Source organism: Eumetopias jubatus, unplaced genomic scaffold, assembly GCF_037043125.1.
Source record: "Eumetopias jubatus isolate StellerSeaLion01/CBP00866 unplaced genomic scaffold, mEumJub1_p1.0 scaffold_8, whole genome shotgun sequence".
NCBI classification, from domain to species: domain Eukaryota; kingdom Metazoa; phylum Chordata; class Mammalia; order Carnivora; family Otariidae; genus Eumetopias; species Eumetopias jubatus.
The window spans coordinates 124,399,562-124,424,376 of record NW_028274814.1 but is presented as its reverse complement, the minus strand read 5'-3'; the positions used below and the strand labels follow the sequence as shown (position 1 = coordinate 124,424,376).

Genomic DNA, 24,815 nt, shown 5'->3' with positions numbered 1-24,815 from the left:
CCCCGCTTCCCGAGGGCCACGGGCACTGTTGTTGCTCCATCGACGGCTTTCCCAAGTGACCAGCTGACAGTTCAAACGAAATAGATGCAAGCCCTGAATCATTTCAGATGTTCCCTCCGCACTTACGCTGCTTTCTGTGCTCCCTCTGTCTGCTCACAGTGCCCCAACTCCCCCCGCCCCCCGGGGCCCCTCACTCCATCCTGGAGACACACAATTATTGTCAAGGAGGGCCCCCATCTGAGTTGGAACAGCTGTCCTTTGACGTGCTGCCTAATGGCTTGGATTTGGACAGCACTCTGGTCAGTGTTTCTTCCCTTTGTTCTCCATAGTAGGCCCCCTTGCCTGCGTCTCTTTCTCCCTGTATTTCCTGGCTTCTTAAAACAGTAATAACATTCATTCATTCTTTCAACAAATAGTAACTGCGCACCTTCCCTGGGCCCTGGACTCACTGGGCGCTGCTGATATATCGGTGAACGAGGCCAACTCATTCAAAACTAGTTCAAAACTGAAGCCTTGCTCCCATGGTTTTACCACCTAGTGATCATAAGAACAGATTCTGAGCATTTGTCATGTGCCAGGCTCTAAGTTAAATACTTGATATGTATTTTGTTTAATTCTAATAAAATCTCTATAGTACGACTAATATCTTGGTTGAAACTAAGGAAACTGAGTCTCAGAGAGGTGAAGTAAGTTGCCCAAGATGTCCCAGATAGTTAGGGATGGATTTGGACTATGTTGTTCCTGCATCCCTTTGAGTCCTTAGCCATGTAGTCTTTACCTGTATTCTTTTTTTAAAAAAAATATTTTATTTATTTATTTACTTGAGAGATATCGAGAGAGAGAGAGAGAGAGAGAGAGAGCACACACAGGTGGAGGGAGGGGCAGAGGGCAAAGGAGAGAGAATCTCAAGCTGACTCCATGCTGAGCACGGAGCCTGATGCAGGGCTCAGTCTCTTGACCCTGAGATCATGACCTGAGCCAAAATCAAGAGTCAGATGCTTAACTGACTGAGCCCCCCCAGGCACCCTGTCGATATTCTTACTACCATGTATGAATTATGTAATTTTGGAATTTCTTCAATTCACTAATCCTCCGAGTGGTAGGACCCAAGCGATACTCTGAGGATTCCAGTGTGTTGAATAAAGCCAGGATGCATTTGGAATTGTATCGGTGCTTAGGGATGTAGAGTGTGGGAAGGAGATAGGGGGCGGGAGATGGTGCGGGGAGAGCACTGTGTGTCATAGGAAGCTGGCAGCTAACCTACAGAAGATGAGATCTCTGGGTGGGGGTGAGTGTCCTTCCTGATGATGCCATGCTGCTTGTCATAACGTGGTTGTTATGGTGATGGAAAGGGCTGGGGGCTGGGGGCTGACAGTGGGAGGAAATCACCTAACATTTCAGTATGTAAGGATTTTCTGGATGTAAATGAGCCTAATTCAGAATGTGTCCCTTTGAATTAGGCTGGAGAATCGGTAGGGCTCTCTGTGATACTGCAAACATGCTGTTCGTATGATTATCTGCTGGTTAGTCTCGGCTCACTCTGGACCCTGGGGGGCTCCTTAGCAGGGAGTCCTGGCCTCCATCACTGCCTTTGACACCTTCCATCTTCCTCACCCCTCATCCCTCACATCCCGTCACAGCCCAGTCCTGTAGATTTTACTTCCATCCAGCCTCTCACATCCTCTCTGTCCTGGCCTCCAGACCCTCGTTCCCTCTGTCTGATCAGTTCTTCATAAAGCAAAGCTGTGATCAAGTCACCCTGCACGTTGCTGCTGTCTGCCTTCATGTCTTAATCTCCACCTTGGCTGGCAGAGTCAGCTCATGGCCATCTGGGGGGGGGCGGTTTGTGGGGGGCTTCCTGAAGTCCCTCCGGGACTGTGTAGGTTCACTTTTCCCCCTTTTGGATTGCTGAATGTAGAAGTCACAAGACCAATGACTTGTTACCAAAGCAATAGAAGATTCATTGGAACATTCCTGCAAGATAGCGGGAATCCTGTATAATAGTCCCAGGAGGCATTCCAGTGGTCTGGTTGGCTGTCCGGGCCCCCTAAACATTGTTTTTCCTACCGTGCTTATGTAGCCACACACAGCCCAGAGGCAATGGATCCTCCTAGGGTGCTGATGGAGACAAGACCCTTAAACTGGAATGTTCTTTCAAAGGGGTTTTTGAGAAATCCTGTTTTATCGTCTGCAGTGACCGGGGTTGCTTTGCCAATTCAGCCCTGCCCTCCCTTCTAATAAAGAGGTCTGGACGGGCGGGCTTGTAAATGTTTACCACTAATGCCCTGAATCAATTCAGCAGTGTTTGCTGAGTTGGTGCCGCAGCCCACAGGACAGACAGGGTTCCTGCCTTGTTGGAGCGGATGGTGGAGTGTAAAACAGACACTCCTGAGAAGTTCAGCCGGAAGGAGCGGGACATCGTGGTGGCACGGAGCCTGGAGCAGGACCTTGACGAAGTGACATTTCATCTGAGACTTGGAGGATGAGTGAGAGCTCGTGGGACAAAGGGCTGAGGGGACAGCACGTTTGAGGACCGTGAGTCGGGGGGGAGTGACGACCCTGAAGAACAGGTACAAGAGAGCCTGCGCAGGCTCATCTGCCTGACGGGGGAGTAGGCGGGGGAGGGGAGGAGTGTGTGAGGTCTCTTCCTGCTCCAGGGGCTGTGCTCCAGCTCAGGACCCGAACGCATGCCCCGCCCGGCTTAGGGCGCCAGCTGCCGGACTCTGTGGTTTGGCGTCCCCTGGTGGCTGTGATGAGAACCAGAACCCTAACTTGTTAGGTTGGTGGAAAAGATGCTCAGTTCTGTGTCTGGAAATCGCTTCTCCCCAAGTGCTTCCTGCCTGCCCACTTGCCGCCTGGGTTTGCCCCTCCTGGCGGGATGCGTCTGGGCAAGTTACATCTCTGACTGATGGCCAGTAGGGAGGACTTGGAGCCTACAGGACAACTTCGATGGGGATGGGCCAATTTTTATAGATTATCTGTGACATGATAAGCTTGGTTTTGACTGGAGTCCTAGGCCACATCAAAGTGAAGAAAATCCATTTCTGGCTGCACTTGCACTTTTAGACTAAGTCAAACACCAGAAGAGACAGACTATAAACAGATGTGGCAGAAGGATGGGTCCCAGCATGGCTCCATCTTGACGGATGACTGGCTACCCTCCAGGTGGCAGACGTGGTGGGTTGGGGAGAATCATTTTGCTTTTAAGGGGCAGCCTTTCTTACTAGAGCAAAGGTAAATGCATTACAGTACAGGATCTTGCCTGAAGGTTGTAGTAAATGAGACAGTATCCGCTTTTCATAACTAACATATGATGTTTTGCCCTTGATACCTTTGGAAACTTCTAAATATTTTAGATAAATGGAACAAAATGGTTTATTAAAAACAATTTTATTTTATTTAAAAAATTTTTAGAGATTTTTATTTATTTGACAGAGAGAGAGAGAGAGAGAGAGGGAGAGAGAGAATAAGCAGGGGGAGGGGCAGAGGGAGAGGGAGAAGCAGGCTCCCTGCGGAGCAGGGAGCCCAACTCAGGGCTCAATCCCAGGATCCCAGGATCATGACCTGAGCTGAAGGCAGACACTTAACTGATGGAGCCATCCAGGAGCCCTGTTAAAAATAGCTCTACAGAAAAATTAAAAGAACAAAAGATGCAATTTTCAAGGGCCACAGAAAATATGAAATATCTAAGAATAAATAACAAGAATGTGTAGGATCTTTATTTTTATAAAACAGCTTTAGAATTATAGAAAATAAAATTCTAGTATATAGGCAGATATACCATATTCTTGGATGGGGCAACTCAAGGTTGTAAAGTTATCAGTTCTTCCACAATTGACTTATGTATATAAAACAATTCTAAATGTAATCCCAGTGTGATTAAAACATTTCTAAATTTTCAAAATGATTTTAAAGTTTTTGGAGAAAAAATATCGGAGAGTAAGAGTTTAAAAAAATGAGAACAATTTGAATATCAACTTATTTAAACATGTTATGAAGCTATAATAATTTAAAAAATACTACTGGGAGCAAAAATAGCTCAGTGGAATGAAATAGAAGGCTCAGCTATAGACTCAGCTATAAATATAAAAAATTAGGGGCACCTGGGTGGCTCAGTCGGTTAAGCATCTTCCTTGGGATCAGGTCATGATCCCCGAGGTCCTGGGATTGAGCCCCACGTTGGGCTCCCTGCTTGGTGGGGAGCCTACCTTTCCCTTGGCCCCTCCCCTGGCTCATGCTCGCTCTCTCTCTCTCTCCCCCTCAAATAAATAAATAAATAAATAAATAAATAAATAAATAAATAAAAGTGATAGAAGTTTTTCAGATAAGGAGGATCATGGAATATATGGTGCTGTGATAATGGTTCATTATTTGGTAAAGTTAAGTTACCTGAACCATTACACCAGAATATACTCCAGAACAATTAGAGTTAAGAGTAAAGAAATGAAATTTTATATTAAAAAAGCTGTAAGAAAATGTCAGTGAGTCTAAGCAAGAAAGCAAAAGAGTAAATCACAAAGAAAATAATTGGTAAATCTGTCTAAACACATGAAATTACTACATGTAAAACAAAACAACACAACTCAGAAAATTAGAAACACAGTTACAAGAGCAGTGATAACTGGGAAAAATATTTCTAACATACATGGCAGGCGAAGGATTGATATTTTTAGTAAGTAAAATGCTCTTAAATAAGAAAATAACAAGCACTTCAATAAAAATAGGCAAGATCATGAGCAGGCCATCCAAAGAACATTTTCAGTTCTTGTCTGACTTTACTTCTTAGTGTCCATGTGTATTTTTGATGGTTCCGTTCTCTTCCAAACATTTTGGTCTCTTGACTTTGCTGACACACACTCCCCTGGTTCATCTTCCATCTCTCTGGCTCCTCCCTTTCTGTCTCTTTTGTTAATTCCCCTTCTTCTACCTGGCTTCTAAGTGTTTGAGTTCCTTATGGTTCTTTCCTTCTCATGTCTAATTTCATCCTAAGCACATTATGAATGTCTGTGGCTTCAGTGATTGTCCCTGTACACATGATTCCCACATTTATTTCTCTAGCCACATTTATCCTCTGAGCCAGAGATCCATATATCCAACTACCAACTTAACTGTCCACTTAGATGATGTCTTCAAAGCTGCTCAGACCCAACACCTCTAAGACTGAACTCACAACATCGCCCTAAAATCAGGTTCTCTTCCAGGAACTCTCAGTTTGCCATGTTGGAGTAATCCTTGACACTTTTCTGTCCTATACGCCGCCCCCCCAAATACATTTCATCACCGAGTCCTGACATTTTTTACTGCGTAAATGTTTCCCAAACTTGTCCCCTTGTCCACCTCCACCACCAATGTCCTTCTTTAAGCTGTCAGAGCTGCCGCACGCAGTTGTGAAGATCAGTAATACGCATTTAAGCTGCCTCCATATCTTTTTATTGCTTGGTATCTCATTTATTTTTATTGCTGAATAATATTCCAATGTATGAATATGCCAGTTTATCCCCTTGCTTATTGAAGGACATTTTGGTTACTTCCAGCTTTTGATGATTATGAGTAAAGCTGCTGTAAACATTTGCATGCAAGTTTTTAAATCAGTTGGGTAAATACCTAGAAGCCTGATTGTCTAAATGTGTGGTATGACTATGTTTATTTAGCTTTGTTAAGAAACTGCCAAACTGCCTTCCAAAGGGAACATTCCATTTTGCATTCCCACCAACAATGCATGAAAGTTTCTGTTGTTCTCTGTCCTCACTGGCATTTAGTATTGTTGTTGTTTTTTTAATTTTTATATTAGCCATTCTAATAGGTTGCTGTGATATCTTCTTGTTTTAATTTGCAATTCCCTAAGGACAAATAATGTTGAGTATCTTTACATATCGTATTGTTGAATTTTTAGAGTTCTCTTGGATAGATGTCCTTTATCCGATGTATATTTTATAAATATTTTCTCCCAATCTGAGGCTTGTCTTCCCATTCACTTAATGGTATCTTTCATAGAGCACAAGTTTTTAATTTTAATAAGGTCTAACTTAATCTGTATTTTCTTTCATGTGTTGTGCTTTTTGCGTTGTATTTAATAGATCATCACCAAAACACAAGGTCACATAGGTTTTTTTTCTATTTCCTTCTAAAACTTTTATAGTATTTCATTTTATATTTAGGGCTATGATCCATTTTGACTAAGTGTTTTGTAAAAGGTGTAATGTCTAGATTCATTTTTTTTGCATATGAATGTTCACTTGTTCCAGAATAATTTATCAATAAGACTTTCTCCATTGAATTGTCTTTAATACTTTGTCAAAGATTGGTTGGACATCTATGGAAGATTTTTACTGGGATTGCATTGAATCTATAGGTCAAGCATCTAAACAATGTTGAGTTTTCCAGTCCATCAACCCAGAACCTCTCTCAGTTTATTTAGATATTCTTTGATATCCTTCATCAGAGTTTTGTGGTTCTCTGCATATAGATCAAGTACATATTCTGCTAGATTTGTGCCTAAGCTTCTCATTTCTGGGGTATTATAAATGGTATCATGTTTTAAATTTCCAATTCTGATTGTTCATTGCCAGTATATAGGAAAGCAATTGGCTTTTATATATATATATTTTTAAGGTATTTTTTAAAAAAATTATTTATTTGACAGAGAGATAGCAAGAGCAGGAACACAAGCAGGGGGATAGGAGAGGGAGAAAGAGGCCTCCCATCGAGCAGAGAGCCCGACGTGGGGCCCGATCCCAGAACCCTGGGATCACGACCCGAGCCGAAGGCAGATGCCCAACGACTGAGCCACCCAGGCGCCCCTGGCTTTTGTATATTAACCTTGTATCCTGTAACCTTGTTATAATTGCTTATTAGTTCTAGGAGTTTTTTGTCGATTCTTCGGGATTTTCTACATAGATAAGCCTATCATTTGTGAACAGAAACAGTTTTATTTCTTCCTTCCCAATATATGTACACCGTTTATTTCCTTTTCTTATTGCACTAGCTAGGACTCCCACTGTGATGTTGAATAGGAGTGGTGAGAGGGAACATCCTAACCTCAGCTTGTCACTGGCATCACTCTAGTGAGCCTCACCACCATCACCTCTCACCTGGCCCATCATCACAGCCTCCTAACTGGCTTTCCTACTTTCATTTTTTTCCCCAATAAAGTCTACTGTCTGCTTAGTAGCCAGAATGAACTTTTATGAATGTAGACCGGATTATGTCACTTTCCAGATTAAGATCATTCCAGAGACTTGCTGTTTGCACTTATACTAAAATGTGAACTCCTCAGCTTAATTTACAATCCTTTGTATAATCTGACCCCTGCATGCCTATGTAGTGTCATTTTATAAGATTCTTCCTCCTGGCCTCTAGATGCCAGCCCCTCTGGCCTTCTTTCTGTCCTTGAAGTACATTCAGGCACCAGCTGTTCCCTTTGCCAGGAATGTTCTTCCCACTCATATTTTAATAGTACCAGTTCTTTCTAGTTATTTAGATCTCAGCCGAAGTGTCACTTTCTCAGAGTGGCCTCCCCAGTCTGCTGTTATACCTAGTCATTCTCTCTCTTGTCAACGGGTTTTAATTCTTTGCATACTTTTCACCTCTACCTGATTTTGTCTTGTTTGTTTATTTCTTCTTCTTCTTCTTCTTCTTCTTTTTTTTTTTTTTTGTCTATCTCTGCTCCCTGTTGCCCTCTGACCCTCCCAGCTGCTGGAATGTAAGTTCCATGAAAGAAGGACTCTGTCTCTCATGTTCATTGCTGTATTCCCAGTGCCTGCAGCAGCACCAGGCATGGTGTGGCTGCTGAATGGCCCCTTCCTATGTCTCCACCCTGATCTGGAACCAAACACCTTGCTCTCTCTGCTCTTCAGTCCCCATCTTTCAGTTCTCTAAGCACCTTGCTTTTTCCTGCCCAGAGCCTTTGCATGTGCTCTTCCTCTGTCCAGAATTCCCACACTGTCTCTCCCTCATTTTGCCTCAATACTTTCTACTCTTTTTTAAACTCTCAGCTCAATTGTCATTTCTATGGTGAAACCTTCCACAGTTCATATCACCAACTCTTCCGTGGTTCTTTTCATGTTTGAATTTATATTCATTTGTATGATTCTGTGATAATCTATCTTCCTCGCCATTCTGACAGCCCAGCTGGCAGGGTCCAGGTCTGTTTGGGCTCATCCTTTATCTCCTGCACCCAGGACAGTGCCTGGCCCACAGCAGGTACTCAAAGTGCCCTGGAAGTGGTTGTTAGAGGAATGAGTTCACTAAAGAATAAATACTGGATTTCATTGGTTCTAAGAAGTAGGCTTGCCCCAAACTTAACATTTCTGAAATAGGGATGCATCTTGCAGTTGATGGCATCTTAGAGTTGATGAACATGTTTTTAATAAATATATTACTATATTCTGTTTCACTAGTAATCAAAGAAATGCAAATTAAATCAAGATGCTGTTTTTCAGATACCAGATGTGCAATGATTTTTTTGGTAGTGAATTTTAGAGACATTAAATAATGGGGGCATCTGACTGGCTCATTTGGTAGAGCATGTGACTCTTGCTCTCAGGGCTGGAAGTTGGAGCCCCACGTTGGGTGTAGAGATTACTTAAAAATAAGAAAAAAGAAATCTAAAAAAATAAAATAAAAAATAAAAATAAAAATGTTGGTAAAGGTGTGGGGAAATAGGTACTTTTATATGCTACAGTAAGAGTTTATATTGGGACAGTCTTTCTGGGGAGCAATTTGGCAATATATATTCAAAGTCTTAAAAATATTAATATCCTGTGGCTTATTCAATTTAACAGTTGCTCTAAGGAAATAATCAGGGATGTTTAAAAAGATTTCTGCCAGGGATTCTCACTAAATAACATTTAATAAATAAATATTAAATAAAAATTGTATGTAAATAAAAAAATTTAATATATAGTGAAAAATTGACTAAAGGTAATCTGTAAAATGGAATACAGACCAATGGTAAGTACATGTGTCCTCAATTTTTAAAGATATGGAAAAATATTCATAATACAATATATTTTTTGATAGACTATAAGCTCAATGAGGGCAGGAGCCATGAATATTGTGTTTAGTATATATTCGATATCTAGCACAGTGCTGACACATAAATATTTGTTGAATATGGAAGTGAAGAAGCAGGTATTAAACATAACGTGGAGTGGTGCTGGGAGCCTGGTGGCAGGGTGCCCTTACTCGGTAGGGTGATGGCGGTGTCACAGTGCTGAGGGGACACCCCTGCCCACACAGCCCCTGTGCTGGTGCCAGCCCCACGCCCCCTCCAACCTTGCTTCCTCTGTGCTTCCTCCCTTTGCTCACACCATGGCTGATCAGCTGACCAAAGAATAGACTGCTGAACTCAAGGAAGCTTTCTCCTTATTTGGCAAAGATGGCGATGGCACTGTCCCAACAAAGGAACTTGGAACTGTCATGAGGTCACTGGGCCAGAACCCAACAGAAGCCGAATTACAGGATATGATCAACGAGGTGGATGCTGATGGCAATGGCACCATTGACTTCCCAGAATTTCTGACTATGATGGCTAGAAAAATGAAAGCCACAGTGAAGAAGAAATTCGCAAGGCATTCTGAGTCTTTGACAAGGATGGCACTGGTTACGTCAGCACGACGGAGCTATGTCATTCATGATCAAGTTAGGAGAAAAACAGATGAAGAAGATGAAATGATCAGAGAAGCAGGTATTGATGGAGATTGACAAGTCAGCTATGAAGAATTTGTACAGATGATGACTACAGAATGAGGACCTACTTTCAACTCCTTTCCCCCCCTCTAGAAGAATCAAATTGCATCTTTTACCTCTTGCAAAAAAAAAAAAAAGTTCATTTACTCATTCTGTTTCTATATAACAAAACTGAACGTCAAAAGTACCTTCTGTCCACATGCACAAAATCTGCATGTATGGGTTGGTGGTCCTGTCCCCTAAAGATCAAACTACACGTCAGTTTTATGATAGAAACACTTATACTACCTTAAGGATAAGGAAGCACTTCGTGGACTACTTGCAGTCCCATTGGCTAGTGATTAATACATTGGGCTGGCCATGGCCAGTCTTTCCTGCATGTGGCTTGACAAGGGAGCCTGGTCAGGCATTTGTATTAAAAACAAAAAATGGAAAAACAAATTTAAAACCTAGTCAAATGGGTTCTAGTTCAATTTGTTAGTATAAATTGCCATAGCCGGTTTACTGAAAACAAACATTTAAAATTTGGTTTACCTCAGGATGCTGTGCAAAAAACAGGTGAAGGAGAAACTGTCTAGACATAGCGCCCCTCCCCCCCTTAGGACGGCCCTCTCATACTTCCCGGTGCCCCCACCCATGGTGGCAACGACACGCATCCTTGTGGCATGCTGCGTGTGTTGGTTTAGCGTTGTCCATGTTGTACTAGAGCAAAATGGGTGTCAGGCTGTCACCATTCACACAGATTTTTAAAAAGAAACCTTTATCAAGGGAGCATCTGTGGACTGTTGTCAAAACTTTGTGAAGCCTGACTTGGAGCCAACAGAGTAGGCTGTGGCTGTGGACTTGAGCACAACCATCGACACTGCTGTTCAAGAAATTGCAATTTATGGCCATTCCAAGTTGTAAATGCTAGTCTTTTTTTTTTTCCTTCCCCAATATAAAAGGACCGTTAACTTAAAAAAGATAAACATAATGTAGGATGATCCCAATCTTATTTTAAAAAGATATGAATGTGGGTGCATGCAAAAGATCAGAGGTACATACAGCAATATGTGAATGCAGGATATCTTTGAATGATGCAATTATGAGTGGTTTTTATTTTTCTTTGTACTTTTCTATATTTTTCAGTTTTTCTGTAATGTACACATATTAGTTTTATCATGAGAAAAATTATTTTCTTGTCCGTTCAAACTACATGTTGGTGCTAAGGGAATGAACATGAGGAATGTGGTCAGTGGCAGGAAGGATTCATGAATGAAGTTTTGTTGGAGCACATGAGATTGTTGAATTGAGTATTAAACATAGTGAATGGATATTGTCCATTCCAACCTGAGCCCTTGACAGGAATCTGGACCCAATAATACTCGTGGAATTTGCAACTCCTCCCCCCACCCCCTCTCCCCCAAGCAGGGGCCCATCCCTCAGCTCTTTGTCCAGACCACCCTTGGCCTGCCTGCTCTAAGCAGCTGCTTATAGTTCTTAGATTCCTTTGTTGCTTGGACTGACCCCTCAGTTCTTTTTTATTTTTTAGATTTTATTTATTTGAGAGAGAGCAAGAGAGCATAAGCAGAGGCAGAGGGAGAGGGAGAAGCAGGCTCCCCGCTGAGCAGAGAGCCCTATGTGGGGCTCGATCCCAGGACCCCGAGATCATGACCTGAGCCGAAGGCAGACACTTAACCGACTGAGCCACCCGGGCGCCCTGACCCCTCAGTTCTTATGCCCACCTTAGGTCCCTTTGCTTGGATGGCCGCTGTGGATGAGAGTCTTGGACTCTCTTTAGAGCTGTCTCTTCCTTGGCTCTCATTTAGTTTTTGCTCTTGGACTTGAAGCACTATAGCTATGGTTCAGAGCCTCTTGGCCTCTCTCCCATGCTGGGAGATGCAGCCTCATCTGCTGTGCTTGGTGTTGAGAGCCTAGAATGCTGCCTGACAGACAGTAGATGCTCAATAAATATTTATTCTGTGCACAAATGGTGATCACTGGAAAAGTTGGCCGAAAGAAAGCAGGAACGTAGTCAGTGTCTGGGTGGCCTACAGCAGGGGCAATGGAACAGATGAAGAACACTGGATGTGTTTGTGTCTAATAAAGTAGATGCAATACTTTGAAATGAAACAATGGTCAAATGTAGAAGTTCAGATGCTGGAATGTTGGGGAAAAAATTTGGAAATGATGACTTTGCAATACCATGTATTTAATTGGGTCTTCAAGTTCAAAATTTTTATATATTTTCATTTGTGTATGAGAGGGTGTAAAACATACACACACACACACACACACACACACACACACACACACACACACACACTTGCGCAGAGGCAAGGCATGTTCCTTATTTGGTTCTTTTCACATTTTGTTCCTTCTGGTAAAGCCAGTAATTCAAGATAGTTGCAACAGAGGGCAGAATTGTGTAAGTAATTTAAACACCTTTTTATTCTTACCTGAAAATCACCCCCAAATACAAATTACAGTAGTATGTGGACTGTGCTATAGAAATGCTCCTTTGACTGTCTGGTTTTTAATATTTACATAGCAAGATTATTTAAAAGCATTCGAGTTATTTTTCATGTCATTGTTTGAAATACTTGGTAATGTATGTAAGTGCTAATAAAAAGCAAAATGCTAATCCCTTGAGAGAGAAATACTGAAATGAGGATAATGTATTTATAACTCCTGTATCAAGATTAAGTGATGGGTATTCTTTGTTCCTTTCCAAATATGCTTTATTTAGGCTTATTTACCTTTCTTTCCAATCTAGTGCTGGAATGCAGGCCTTTTGAGGTTACCACCACTGACAAATGCCGATTAATGTTCTTTATTGCAAAATTTCTAAAGCTTATGGGCAAGACCAGAGAAGCAGAAGAGTTGTTCTTGAGTGTCGAGAACATGCTGGTGCAGGTAAAGTGGGAAATCACTTTAAATCCTTCAAATGCTATTCCTTTCATGTTAGATATTTTCAGATATCATTTATCTTTGTTCCTTTATAATTTCATCCACAAAGAGAGGAATTAATAATAAAATGAATACTAAATTAATTATGTTAATCAGAGAGGAAGCTGACTTTAATCCATACCCCAAACTGTAGATTAGTGCCAACAAGTAGTAGATAGATGGAGTCATTTTTGAAGATATGAATACCAAGAGGTGCGATTTTTGAGGAAAAAAAGAATGTTGATCAAGCAAAAAAGGGAGGGGCTCCCGGATGGGTCAGTTGGTTAAGTGTCTGCCTTCGGCTCGGGTCATGATCCCAGGGTCCTGGGATCCAGCCCCGCATCGGGCTCCCTGCTCCGCCGGAGGCCTGCTTCTCCCTCTCCCACTCCCCTTGCTTGTGTTCCCTCTCTTGCTGTGCCTCTCTGTCAAATAAATAAATAAAATCTTAAAAAAAAAGCAAAAAAAGGACTAGAGGAGTGGGTTGAAATGAACTAATAAAAGACAGGTTAAGGACCTGGTTATGGTTTTATGGTTATAATTTTCACAAAAATGTTGGGGAAGGTTGATTATCTTGTCTCTATATTGATTTACTTTTTCTGAAGTATTAAGTTTTGGCTTTGTTGAATACAATGAAAGTTTTACTCAATACATAACTATGTGTGTATGAGGACATTTAACTGGCCTTTTAAAAATTTATAAATTTTTACTGATTTCAGTAGCATTTGTAGACCAAGAATAGTATAACCCAAGACAAAGCTGTTTTTATTTTAAAACAAAGACCTTCACATTTTTATAAAACACGCCCCTGCCTCCATCAACACACACCTTTATAGAAAGAATTCTATTTAAAGAGATTAATAAGACTTAACATGGCAAGTCTCCTCATGGTGGAGACCATGCTTATTTACCAATTTTTGTGTCCTCCACGGCATATTACAACCTACAGGTGCCTAATAAATGGATCAGTGAATCAATTTGAATTTGCAAATACTTCATATCCTAAGAAAGCAGCAGCAGAGTAGTGAATAGAGCATGGGATGTTTTCGGGCTGACCCAGATTTAAAGTGCTTTGGCACTCACTGCTGTGTGACCTTGGTGAGAATTTTAACCTCTCTGACTCTGTTGAGGATTCTCTTATCTGTCTCAAGGGGTTGTTAACAGAGTCCAGTAAGAAAGTATACAAAGCACTTCGCACACTGTGTGGCCCACAGTGAGAGATCTTAAGACCTGGTAGCTATTTTGTTATTTCTGTCTGTGGCTTATGAAGTCCCTGAGGCCTAGGTTAGAAATAGTAAGACAGCTCGATTTAAGCTATCTTGGCCACTCTTTCATCTTCCAGGGAGTGGAGTCCAGTGATTCTTTGCTCTTTTATTATGCTTGTGGAATTTCCCCCTGCGCTCCCCATTTTTTTTTTCCCATGAGGTCCAGATGTTCATACTGACAGGTGTCTGTCTGGAGAGTACCAGTTATTTAATTAGGTAATCACTGAGTGCCTGGTTCTAGTCATTCACTTAGTCATTCACTCATTCATCCACTCGGCTGACACTCACTGAGGGCCTTGCCTAGTTTGAGCACTGTATCGGGAGTTGGAATGGTAGCAGTGAGTGAGGCAGGCACAGTTTCTGCCCTCAGGGAGCTCCCCATCTAGCTGGAAGACATTGGCAACATGCAAAACAGTGATGAAGCAGAGCCTGTCAGATACATGGTCACGAAAGGATAAGACGGCTTCATAGGAGGCGTGCCAGAGCTTAGACATTCAAAGAAAATTTCCTTCTTCAGCGCGCTCCTCTGGGAGGCATCAATCCTATGATTCTGTTGTCAAAATATTTTTGCAACAGTGCTTTGGGACTAGCCACCATGGAGACTGCTAAAAGAATTTTCTTTAGGCTCTGAAGGAACTTCCAAAAGACAAGTCCTAAAACTATTTTGGCAATAACAACTTCTTCAAAAAAGATGCCTAACATTCTCAAGGGAAAGGAGCTTGTTATTTGTGATGAATGCATTCTGTATGTATGCCACTGTTGTAATTTCTTCAGCTTAGGTCATTTAAGACCCACCCCTCAGCAGTGGTGTCCTTTCTACTTTGTACAGAGTCAGTCCTTGACAGAGATGCTTCTCAAAGTACAGAACACTACTGGAGAACTCTACCTTGAAATAGGAATGACTCAGGAGGGCTTCCAGTATTTCCAGAAAGCCTGGTCCAACCTGGTGGAATTTTCACCCAGCAACATGAAAGACAACCAGGACTTCGTGAAGCAGAAAGGTATGGCAGAGGGGTGCAGAGGGGGTAACCCCTGTGTTTCGGAGTCGAGCTCCTGGGCTAGTCCCAGCCACCAAGAAAGGTGGGTGTGAGTTTTGTGGTGGGCACGTGAGGGGTGACCAGTAAACACTCCTCGTGCGACAGCCCAGCCGGTCACATGACTCCGAAGCCTGCTGTTCTGGGTTTAAATCTCACCTCTCCACTTACTGGCTCTTTGCCTTTAGACCTATGACTCAACCTTTCTGGGTCACATTTTTATAAGGGAGGGATGAAAGGAGTACCTGTTGTGCGTCCTTGTGAGACTAGAAGTGTTCGTAGGAGACCGTGGCGCATGCAGGGTGGTGCCCGGCATGCAGTCCAGTGCTCACGGGAGCCCGCTCCTTTTAGTCTCCAGTATTTGATGCCTGAGGCTCTGTGGTACCACCGAGAGTGCAGAGACAAAGAAAGTTTACTGAATGAAGATATTAAGCATTTTTGACCCACTGATTTACAGTCAGGCTAAACTAAAGGATTCTAGACTTATGCTGTATTTAAATGGCTGTGTTAATTTGCTCCTGTTGTATAACAAGCCAGCCCGAAAGGCAGCCATTTGAACAATAGCTACTTACTATTGCCCAGAGGCCTGTGGGTTGGCTGGGGGATTCCACTGGTCCAGGGTGGGCTCGGCAGATTAAGGCTGGACTCGTGCCAGTGCCTGAGATCAGCTGGCCTACAAGGGCTTCCCTTAGCTGTCTGGTTGGTGACACAGGTGGCTGGGCCCCACGTTCCTCATCCTCCAGGAGGATGGCCAGGGCCTGTTTGCTTGGCGGCTCGCAGGATTCCAAGAGGGAGGAGCAGAAGCCTGTGCAAAAGCACAGACCTAGGATCAGACCGGGCACACACCCTCTTCTGCTGTATTCAGTTGGTCAAAATGAGTCACCGGGCTTCATTCAAAGGGAGAGCACGAGACTCCACCTCTTGATGGGAGGAGGTGTGGAGTGGCATTGCTGAGGGGAATGGGGTACAGGTTGGCATGGGGGGCTGCTGCAGTTTCTGCAATCTACTACCATGCCTATAAGATCAAAGGTCACCTTGGGCAAGCTCTTTACCCTTGCTAGATCTCATGTGTAAGTCCATTTTTATAGTAATAATTCTCATTTGTTGAATGCTTATTATGTGTAAGGCACTTTATGCTCATGATCTTTTATCCTCGAATATACCTCATGTGGTATGTATTGCTACCCTCATTTTACAGATGAGGAAACTGAAGTTCATAGAGGTAGAATAACTTAAACTACTTCAGCTCTCACAGGCAGCAGGTCTGGAGCTAGGAGTCCCAGCTAGGCTGATCAGATCCTAAAGCCTGTCTGCAGTAACTCCTCACTGTATAGAATCTCTTCTAGTGTTGACATTTATGAAGCTATGGTCCTCAATATATAGAGTGTAGCTTCTGAGGCACCCTAACGCTGACAGAGCTGGTCATAGGCATGCTGGGACCTTGGTGAGCAGAGGAAACCAGGGTGGGAAACAGGTGCTCTCAGGTGGGTTCTGAGACTGGCCTTCCAAAGCCGGCTGGGCAGTCTAAAGTGCAGAGCTCCGTGGAGTTGAGCAGACCGTGGCTTGGTGCAGATAAATGTGGCTCCCTGAGGAGTCCAAACCAGCAGGAGGGGTGGGGTCCTGCTGGCAAGGGATGCTTGGGGGTAGACCAGTGTCCTTAGCGGCAACTTTGATGGGAATTCCCTGTAGTTCCAGTGTTCTGAGAAGGGTCAGGCTAGGATTCAGGGCCCAAGCAAGCAGGTGAAGGGGACGGGCTTGGATTCCAGGCTGGCCGGAGCTGACACATTCAAGAACAATTTCCTGAGCACCTGCTGTGCACCAGGGTGCTGTTCTGGACAGGACAGTCACCAACTCTGTCTTCTAAAGGAGGTGACACAACACACAATAATTGTAGGTTGGAATAAATGCAATGAAAGACACAAACAACATGCAGGTAGAGTGTAGGCAGGTGGAGGGTCCCCTTCTGAAAGGTCCACAGGCCTCTTTGGTTGAGACATATGGTCCTGGCAGAGGGAACAGCCTGTGCGGGGCCCTGAGGTGGGAGGGTCTTGGCCTGTATTGGCAATGGAAAGAGCCTCCCTGAGCAAAGGGCAGGAAGCAGCTGGGTCCAAATTGTGTAGGGCCTTGGGCCTTGGGCAAAAATTTGGATTTTATTCTCCACGAGGGGAAGCTATTACATGGAGTTAGAGTGGGCATGACATCATTTGATTTCTATTTTGAGATTACTTTTTTTGCCTGGATTGCATGGTGGGTAAGAGGGGACATAGGGAGATCAAATTCATGGCTGTCCCATCTGATGCCCAAGTGTAAGATGTGAGGCCCTGGATGGAGGTGGGGTGGAGTGCAGTGGGCACAGGGCAGTGAATGAGATACCACCGACCATGGGAAAGTGTAATTGTAATCCTTTATACTTATAACTGAATTCCATAGCACAGGATGTCAAATCTGCTTTTCTTTCCTGCTACCAGTGCTGTTCTAACACCTTCTGGGAACATTGGTATGGCTTTTTCTCTTCCTAACAGATAATGGCTTAGAAAACATTTTTCAGCATTTTAGGAGTCTGTATTGGTGTCAGAATATACAACTCTCAATAAAGGAACAAAATGATGGGGCCTTCGCAGCAGGTCCATTCCCAAGGCAGTATGTATCTAGGGATAGCTCATGATTTATTAATTGGATTTATGGGGCTTATTCATATGCTTCTTATTGTAAGGCTGTATCATTTTATTATTTCTTATTGCAAGACTGGCTGCCTTCGGTAGGACTTGGTCACCACAGTGATGGCTGGTTTTACCACATCCATGTTCTTACTTAATTTCTGATCTATTTATTTGCAGAACAGTCTCAGAATTCAGTTTCAGTCCATTGTCTTAGCTCTTTGGCCTTGCAACTGCTGTCCACACACAATCATTGTATGAAAACCAGTCCCCATGCAATGTAGGCCAGTCATCGATTTATTAAGAAAAATCCTGGTTATTGTCGGTGATGAAGCAATGATATTAAGTGCTCTGCCTATTGACATCTTAACTCTTTTGTAGAACAAAAAACCTTAAGCATCATCTTCTTTGCCAAAATGTATTCCCTGCAGGCAGAGTGCTGAACAACCTGGCAAAGTCAGCAACTGAGAAGTACTTAAAAGAAAATCACATTTTGGAATGTGCTGCTGAAATTTCCAGCTTATTGGACAACAGCCCCCGTGATCAGGCTACCATGAAATACACTGAAGGTGTTCTGATGTAAACATGTGTTTTTTTTTTTCCTGAAAAATTATTGTTTTCTGTACTAGCTTTTATTGTTAAGATCAATGTTCTAACCCACACTTGTTAATCCATTTCCCACCTAACTGATTGGGTGAAGAAATGCCGAAAGTTGGCACTTCCATCTCTGCTTCAGTGGTTCTCAACCTGGGGTGATTCTGCCCCTCAGGGGACCTTGGGCAATGTCTGGAGGCATTTTCGGTTGTCATGACTGGAGAGGTTGATATTGACATCTAGTGGGTAGAGGCCAGGACGATGCTAGACATGAGGTAGTACACAGGACAGCCCCACAACATACTACCAGCCCAAATGTCAACTGTGTTGGGGTTGAGAATAGTGCCTAGTTTCTTATAAAGATATTCACATGTCTTCTTATATATCACTTTGAAGGTCTTGAATCTCTCTCATTATAAACTGCTCTGCTGTTCTGTATTTTCCTATATACCACAAAGGATATTTATAAGAATTACTTTTGATAGCACAATGAAGTAGCCAACATTATCATGTCCGGTAAATACACACATGCCTTTTATTTTCAGGTTTGTTGCTGGAAACACTTCTCTTGCAAAAATGAGATTTCAAGAATGCTTAACTATCAGGAGAAGTTTATTTGGCGAGAAAAACATCCTAGTTGGAGAAATTATGGAATTTTTAGCAGATTTACTATTTTTTCTACCAGGAGATAGTGAAAGGCAAGTTTTTTAAAAAAAAGATTTAAAAAAATTACTTATTTGAGAAGGTGAGAGAGGGCAAGCATGAGTGGGGTGCAGAGGGGCAGAGGGGGAGAGAGAGAGTCTTGAGCACAACCCTGAGATCTTGACCTGAGCCAAATCCAAGAGTCAGATGCTCAACTGACAGAGCCACGCAGGCACTCTAAGGCAAATTTTTATAAAATATTTCAAATAGTGTGTCTTCTTCCCCTCCCCCAAAACACCAGGGGCAGGGAGATCTGGGGTTGAGCCATCAGGGGTGTCTCACTTCTTTGGTTGTAGCCTTGTTCAGAAACCTGAGGGGCTCACCATTCCTGAGAGTTGTGTCCCTGTCTATTTGTCAGGACACTGACCGTATTGTATTTGAAAGGAGCTCTTAGCCCACAAACTGTGTAGAGGTTTTGGCAGTAGGAAAAGTACAAAGGAATATGATGTTGTGTTTCTCTGCATCACTCCCAGGCCTCGTGAGGAAGATGGACAGCTGACCCTTGAACCACACAGGTTTGCACTGCATGGGCCCACTTATATATGGCCTTGTTTCCATAAATACACACAGGACTATACATGCATTTTTATCTTCCATATGATTTCCTTCATAACATTGTCTTTTCCCAGCTTCCTTTATTGTAAGAGTACAGTATATAACCCAGAGCCTACGGATCTCTGCTAATCGACTGCATAGGTTATCAGTAATCCTTTCAGTCAACAGTAGGTTTTAGTAGTTAAGTTTTGGGGGAGTCAAAAGACACTGGATTTTCAACTGCACAGGGGTCGGTGCCCCAACGCCCACATTGTTCAAAGGTCAGCTGTGTTCACTTCCTGAGACTTCCTGAGCAGGTCTCAGCTCCATTGTCTGCGGGGCCACATCCATTGGTCTGTCTCCTGCAACCCCAGGCCAGAGCCTACAGTGTCTCAGACTTTCTCTCTCTGCTTTCTTGCTAACTCTTCTCTCCCCAGCCAGGAAGTCAGAGGCTCTCCTCAGCTCCCTGCCAACCAAGGCATTGTTAAAGCTGTTAAAGAAAAAATTATTCATAATGATGTACGCAGGCCGGGGCCAAGGACCCAGAGGGGGTTCTTGCGGGACCAGCCAAGAGGGTCCTTGGCTTCAGGCAGGATGGAAATCAACTGTGAGCCAGCAGGAGGTGAAAGCAGAGTTAATTGAAGATATATAGAGAGTGAGAGGTGTGTGTGTTTGTTGGGGGGGAGATACAGAAGGAATGTCCAGGAGACTCGGAAAGGAAAGATCATGAGTCTCGTTTCTGCTTGGGGTCTGGGGGTTTTTACTGAGAGTGGTGGTCTGGTGTACATGTCCCCTTAGGCATCCAGGAACCAGTTAGAACCAAGACGAGGGCCCAGGTGTTATTCCTTGGAGCCAGGGGGCCTTGGCATCAAGATGTTTGGTACTGGTGGTCTGGAGTATGCATATAATGGCTTCATTGTCATTTCTCACCTGGTCCTTTCTTAGATGTTATCTGTTCTATAGAAATCATTAATTCCTTGTCCCTTACAAGGACATATGCTATTTGCATTATGAGGCATATATAGAGTGGGTTGGGGGTGCAGGTCCTAGCAAGAGTAGAAGCCAGAAAAAAGCAAAGGAAAAGCAACGTTTTCTCTCATGGGGTCCCTTCACTTTCTCTGTCTCAATAACACTTGTTAAAAGAAAGGTAAGGTGGACTTCACTCAGGTCCTGCAGCAGGGTTTTGCAGAGGGGAAGAGAGATTGGACCCAATCCTAAATACAAAGAGAAGTTGGGCAGAGGGGTGTCGGTAGATGGAAATTACCAAGAGGAAGCGTTGTGGGGAGGGGATTCTGGCTCAGTGGACCTAACAGGATTCTTGCTGAAGGCAGGCCAGGGGGATCAGACCTCACCTGATATGATGGGGGAAGGAGGAACCCAGTCTGATATTGAGGGTGATCAGACATCAGGGGTGGGGGAGTCTCCTTAAACTAACTTGGCAGGAGTCTTGCTAAAATTGGACAATGCTCAGATGAACGCAGAAGTCTAAAAGTTGAGGCCTACTTGAGAAAGAGTGAGAAGGGCCTGAGCAGAGTTTGGTCAAGGAGAGATTCTTTGTCGGTTTCTGTGTTTAAGAGAGGGTTGTAGGTATTATCCTGTGGATGCCGTCAGTGTTAGCGTCTGCAGGGTCCAACCACTTCTCTTGACAGGTTGGTAGAGAGAAGGGTCTTTGTAAGTCCAGAGAGACAGATGCACCACCCCCTTCCTTTGGCTCCAGCTCACACCCTTTCCTAGCCGAGTCAGCCGACCGGAAGGCTGGGGACGCTCTAGGTTAAATTATGAAGTTGTGAAGTTTTGTTTTAGTAGTTTCTGTCCTTCTGCTCTCCGTTCCCTGTCTTGCTTTTCATTTTTGGCTTTCCACTTGCCCTCTTACCTCTCCCCAGGAAGGTAACCTCTTCCTGCATGCGTTTGCTCCCAGGAGAAATGTGATGTTGCTAATTTCTAACATTTAAGTGCAAATCCATATTTAGCCTTTCTATGAGTATTTACCTATAAAAAAGTAGCCCAAATAAGGGAGTGTGTAAGGGTAAAATTACAGGTACTGTATAGTAGTGGGGACATGCTGGGCTCTGGGATCTGAGTGCCTGGGTTCAAATTGGTAACAGCGAGAACTTAACATCTTGGTGTCTCATTAATTTCTTCATTGGTAGAATGAAAGTGGGGATAGTATCTTGCTCACAGGATGGTTGTGAGGACTAAGGGTTCCCATATGTAAAGTGCTTAGCAGAATGTCTGACACATACCAGAAGAGTTCATTCACCAAATTGAGTTCTTAGTATCACTATGTTGCTCCCCACCAGATAATTTTTTAGACACTGGATACCAGATAAGCCTCCTTCTGTTCCTCTTAAGACCAGCATGGTGAACAGAGACAGGACTCCTCTTTACAGAAGCAAAAAGCGTGACAGTAGAACCATTGCCTCGTGAAAGAAAAAATCTAAACATGTAGCATACTGTCTGAGTCATCTTGGCTGCCTGGGCTGCCCCACCGCAAATCCAGAGCTGGTGGGGTGTGAATTACAGATGCTTAGTATTGCTCGTCCATTCCATAGGGATGGCCTCTGTGGCAGATGAGCTGAGCCCTCACTGGCAACGGTCAACCTTCTGAAACAACGGAAGGCCTTTCTCCTTGTTGAAGGTTGCCCTTAGGTGACCACATCTTTTTTAACATTAGTTAAGACCAGGAGATGTTTTGCTGTGCAGCTTGACTCACCTCTCACACAGGTGTAGACCCTTTGTCCTGGTGGCCAGGGGCCCTTGTGACAGCTCTCACGCACCTCAGAAATGATCCGTGGGATCTGAGGGCCTTGTGGCTTGGGGATGGGGAGGGCTGGATAAATGAGGTCAAATTAAAAAAAAAAAAACAGGACAGAGAGGAATGAATAAATGATTAAGAGAAACAGTAGTATGTTCTCAGTAAAATAAATGCCATCTACTCTTCCTTGACTTTGTATCCATTCATCAGCCACCTCTTCAAGGTCAAGTTTCTTCCTCCCTTCCCATTTATTGTCATTTAACTTCTACCTCTACCCAGCTCCATTTTGTCTACTCCAGCGAAAGTCATCAGGAACATGTTAAATGTGTCCCTTTGTACTTTTTGATCTTGTTGGGCTTCTCCTGCTGAAGTCCTGAAACAACCCTCTCTCCTGGTTCCTGAGATACTCTGCCTCCTGACTCTCTTTTCTGATGATCCCTGCTCACATTCTTTTGTGGGTTTCCCCTCTCTCCCTCCCTCCCTCTCTGACTCCTGTCCAAATGGTGGTGCTGTCTTGGGTTCAGTTCATGGATGCTGTGCTTGGATGCTGGTCTCAGTCTTAGCACCTCAACCTCACCTGTGCCTAGGGCTTCAGCCATGAGGTGCTGGCTTTTTGTCTTCATGTCCTTCTCAGTCCTCCATCATCTATTGGATGTCTCCACTTGAGTATTCCAAAGTATTTGGGCATTTCCGAGTCCACGTTCTCAAGACCAAACACATCTACCCCCTCTTCCTGATGAAATGCATTTTCTCCCATTTCACCTAGTGCGGACGCCATGGTGTCATCTTAATTGTATTTATGATCAGTCACTATGCTAAAGACATTACATGCATTTTTCTCATTGAATCCTCCAGACAATTTGTTATTCTCATTTTGAATGTGAGAAAGCTGAGGTTCAGGAGATTAGAATGCTTGCCCAGCTTTTAGGTGGTAGAGCCAGGATCAGCACCCAGCAAGTCTGATTGCAGGGCATCTGTGCCTCACTAACGCCTACCAAGCCTGCCTGACTTGAGAGCTCAGGCTCCTAACCATGTCGCTCTACTGCGAGCACAGCGATAACCCGGTGATCCCAGCACTGGGCCCAGAGCATTCAGTGTGGTGCCCAGGGCCCACGGCATCTGCTCAGACCCTCCTGCTTCCCGTGGACTAACTCGCCTCAGTGTCCCCTCCACACTACCAGCCAGGTGAATTTTCTAACGTGCATGTCGGATCACATCATTCTCTTAATGAAAACTCCTCACTGTTAAAGTCCCAAACCCTTAGGTTCGCAGGCAGTGCCCTTCATGAGTGGCTGGTCCTTTGTTTCACTCTTTAGCCTCTGCTCCAACCTTGGGAAGTTCTCTGAGGGCAAGGATCAGTCTTACTCATCCTTGAGCCCCAAGCCCCGAGTGTTTGTTGAATGAATGAATGCAGTGCTTCTTGAATGCAAAACTTTAATTAAATTTCTCTTTTCCAGATTCCAAAAGAAGTAAGCAATTGAGTATTATAAACAAGTGATACAAATAAAGGAAAATGCGGGGACTTTCGCCAACTCCTCACTCGTCAGGAAGCAGCTGAGCATTAGCCTCAGTGACACCTTGTGTAAATTAGGTAATTGCTGATGTGTTTCTGTTAGAAGCAGGTGACTTTTCCCTTTGACCTGCATACTTTGCTTATTTTTAAAATGTCTTTATTTTCTAAGCAGGCAACTCCTGTTCCACAGACTTTCAACTTTTTAAGCTACTTATTTACCTTCCCTTATTAGGAATGTGTCTTAGTCTGCTTGGGTTGTTAGAACAGAATGCCATAGACAGGCAGGTCTGAACAGCAGAGATGTATTTCTCAAAGTTCTGGAGGCTGGGAAGTCTAAGATCAAGGCGCCAGTAGACTCGGTGTCTGGGGAGAGCCTGGGTCCTGGTCCACAGACAGCTCCTTTCTCCCTGTGTCCTCACATGGTGGAAGGAAGGGCACCTCTTTTATGAGGGCACTAATCCCATTCATGAGGGGTTCACCTGCATGACCTGATCACCTCCCAAGGGCCTTATCTCCAAATACCATCGTTTGGGGGTTAGGATTTCAACATAAGAATTTTGGGAGGGGGGACACAAACAGTCCATAACAGAAAGAGATCTTCTTTTCTTTTTTCAAGATTTTATTTATTTATTTGAGAGAGAGAGCACAACAGGGGGAGCAGCAGGCAGAGGGAGAAGCAGACTCCCCGCTGAACAAGGAACCTGATGGGCCTCCATCCCAGGACCCTGGGATCATGACCTGAGCCAAAGGCAGATGCTTAACCGACTGAGCCACTCAGGGGCCCCAGAAAGAGATCTTCTGGAAGTCTTTCCATCCCATCTCTCACTCTTTTGTTGGCAGGGCATGATGCCCAACCACAGCCCTCTCCTGTCAGGGTAGGTTTCCTTCTTCCTTCCGATTCTGTTTAAGTCACTGTTTCTATAGGAATAGCCTATTCACGCTTATTCCCATGACACTAAAATAGCAGGTGACTGAAAATCACAAATGGGCCCACCTTTGATTTTACATATAGGATGTAAGACTCAGTGCCTCAGACCTGGCTCAGAGATTTGAAGGCACTTTCTGATTTAAGATAAAAATTAAAAACTTAAATGAAATGAAAGTTAAAAATTGAAAAAAAAATTGGTCTTAAACCTAAGAGGGCTG

The 24,815-nt window shown here is 43.6% G+C and overlaps 1 protein-coding gene and 1 pseudogene across 1 annotated transcript in view; both read left to right on the top strand.

Moving 5' to 3' along the window:
* The window catches only part of LOC114222966 (putative tetratricopeptide repeat protein 41), a 69,049-nt gene that overhangs the window by 30,041 nt on the left and 14,193 nt on the right, over positions 1-24,815 (top strand). Inside the window, 5 exon segments of the mRNA XM_028121651.2 lie at positions 12,446-12,585; positions 14,710-14,881; positions 18,003-18,150; positions 18,711-18,863; positions 23,614-23,747. Of these exon segments, the coding sequence (XP_027977452.2) occupies positions 12,446-12,585; positions 14,710-14,881; positions 18,003-18,150; positions 18,711-18,863; positions 23,614-23,747 (747 nt within the window).
* On the top strand, positions 9,313-9,750 carry LOC114222970 (calmodulin pseudogene; annotated as a pseudogene).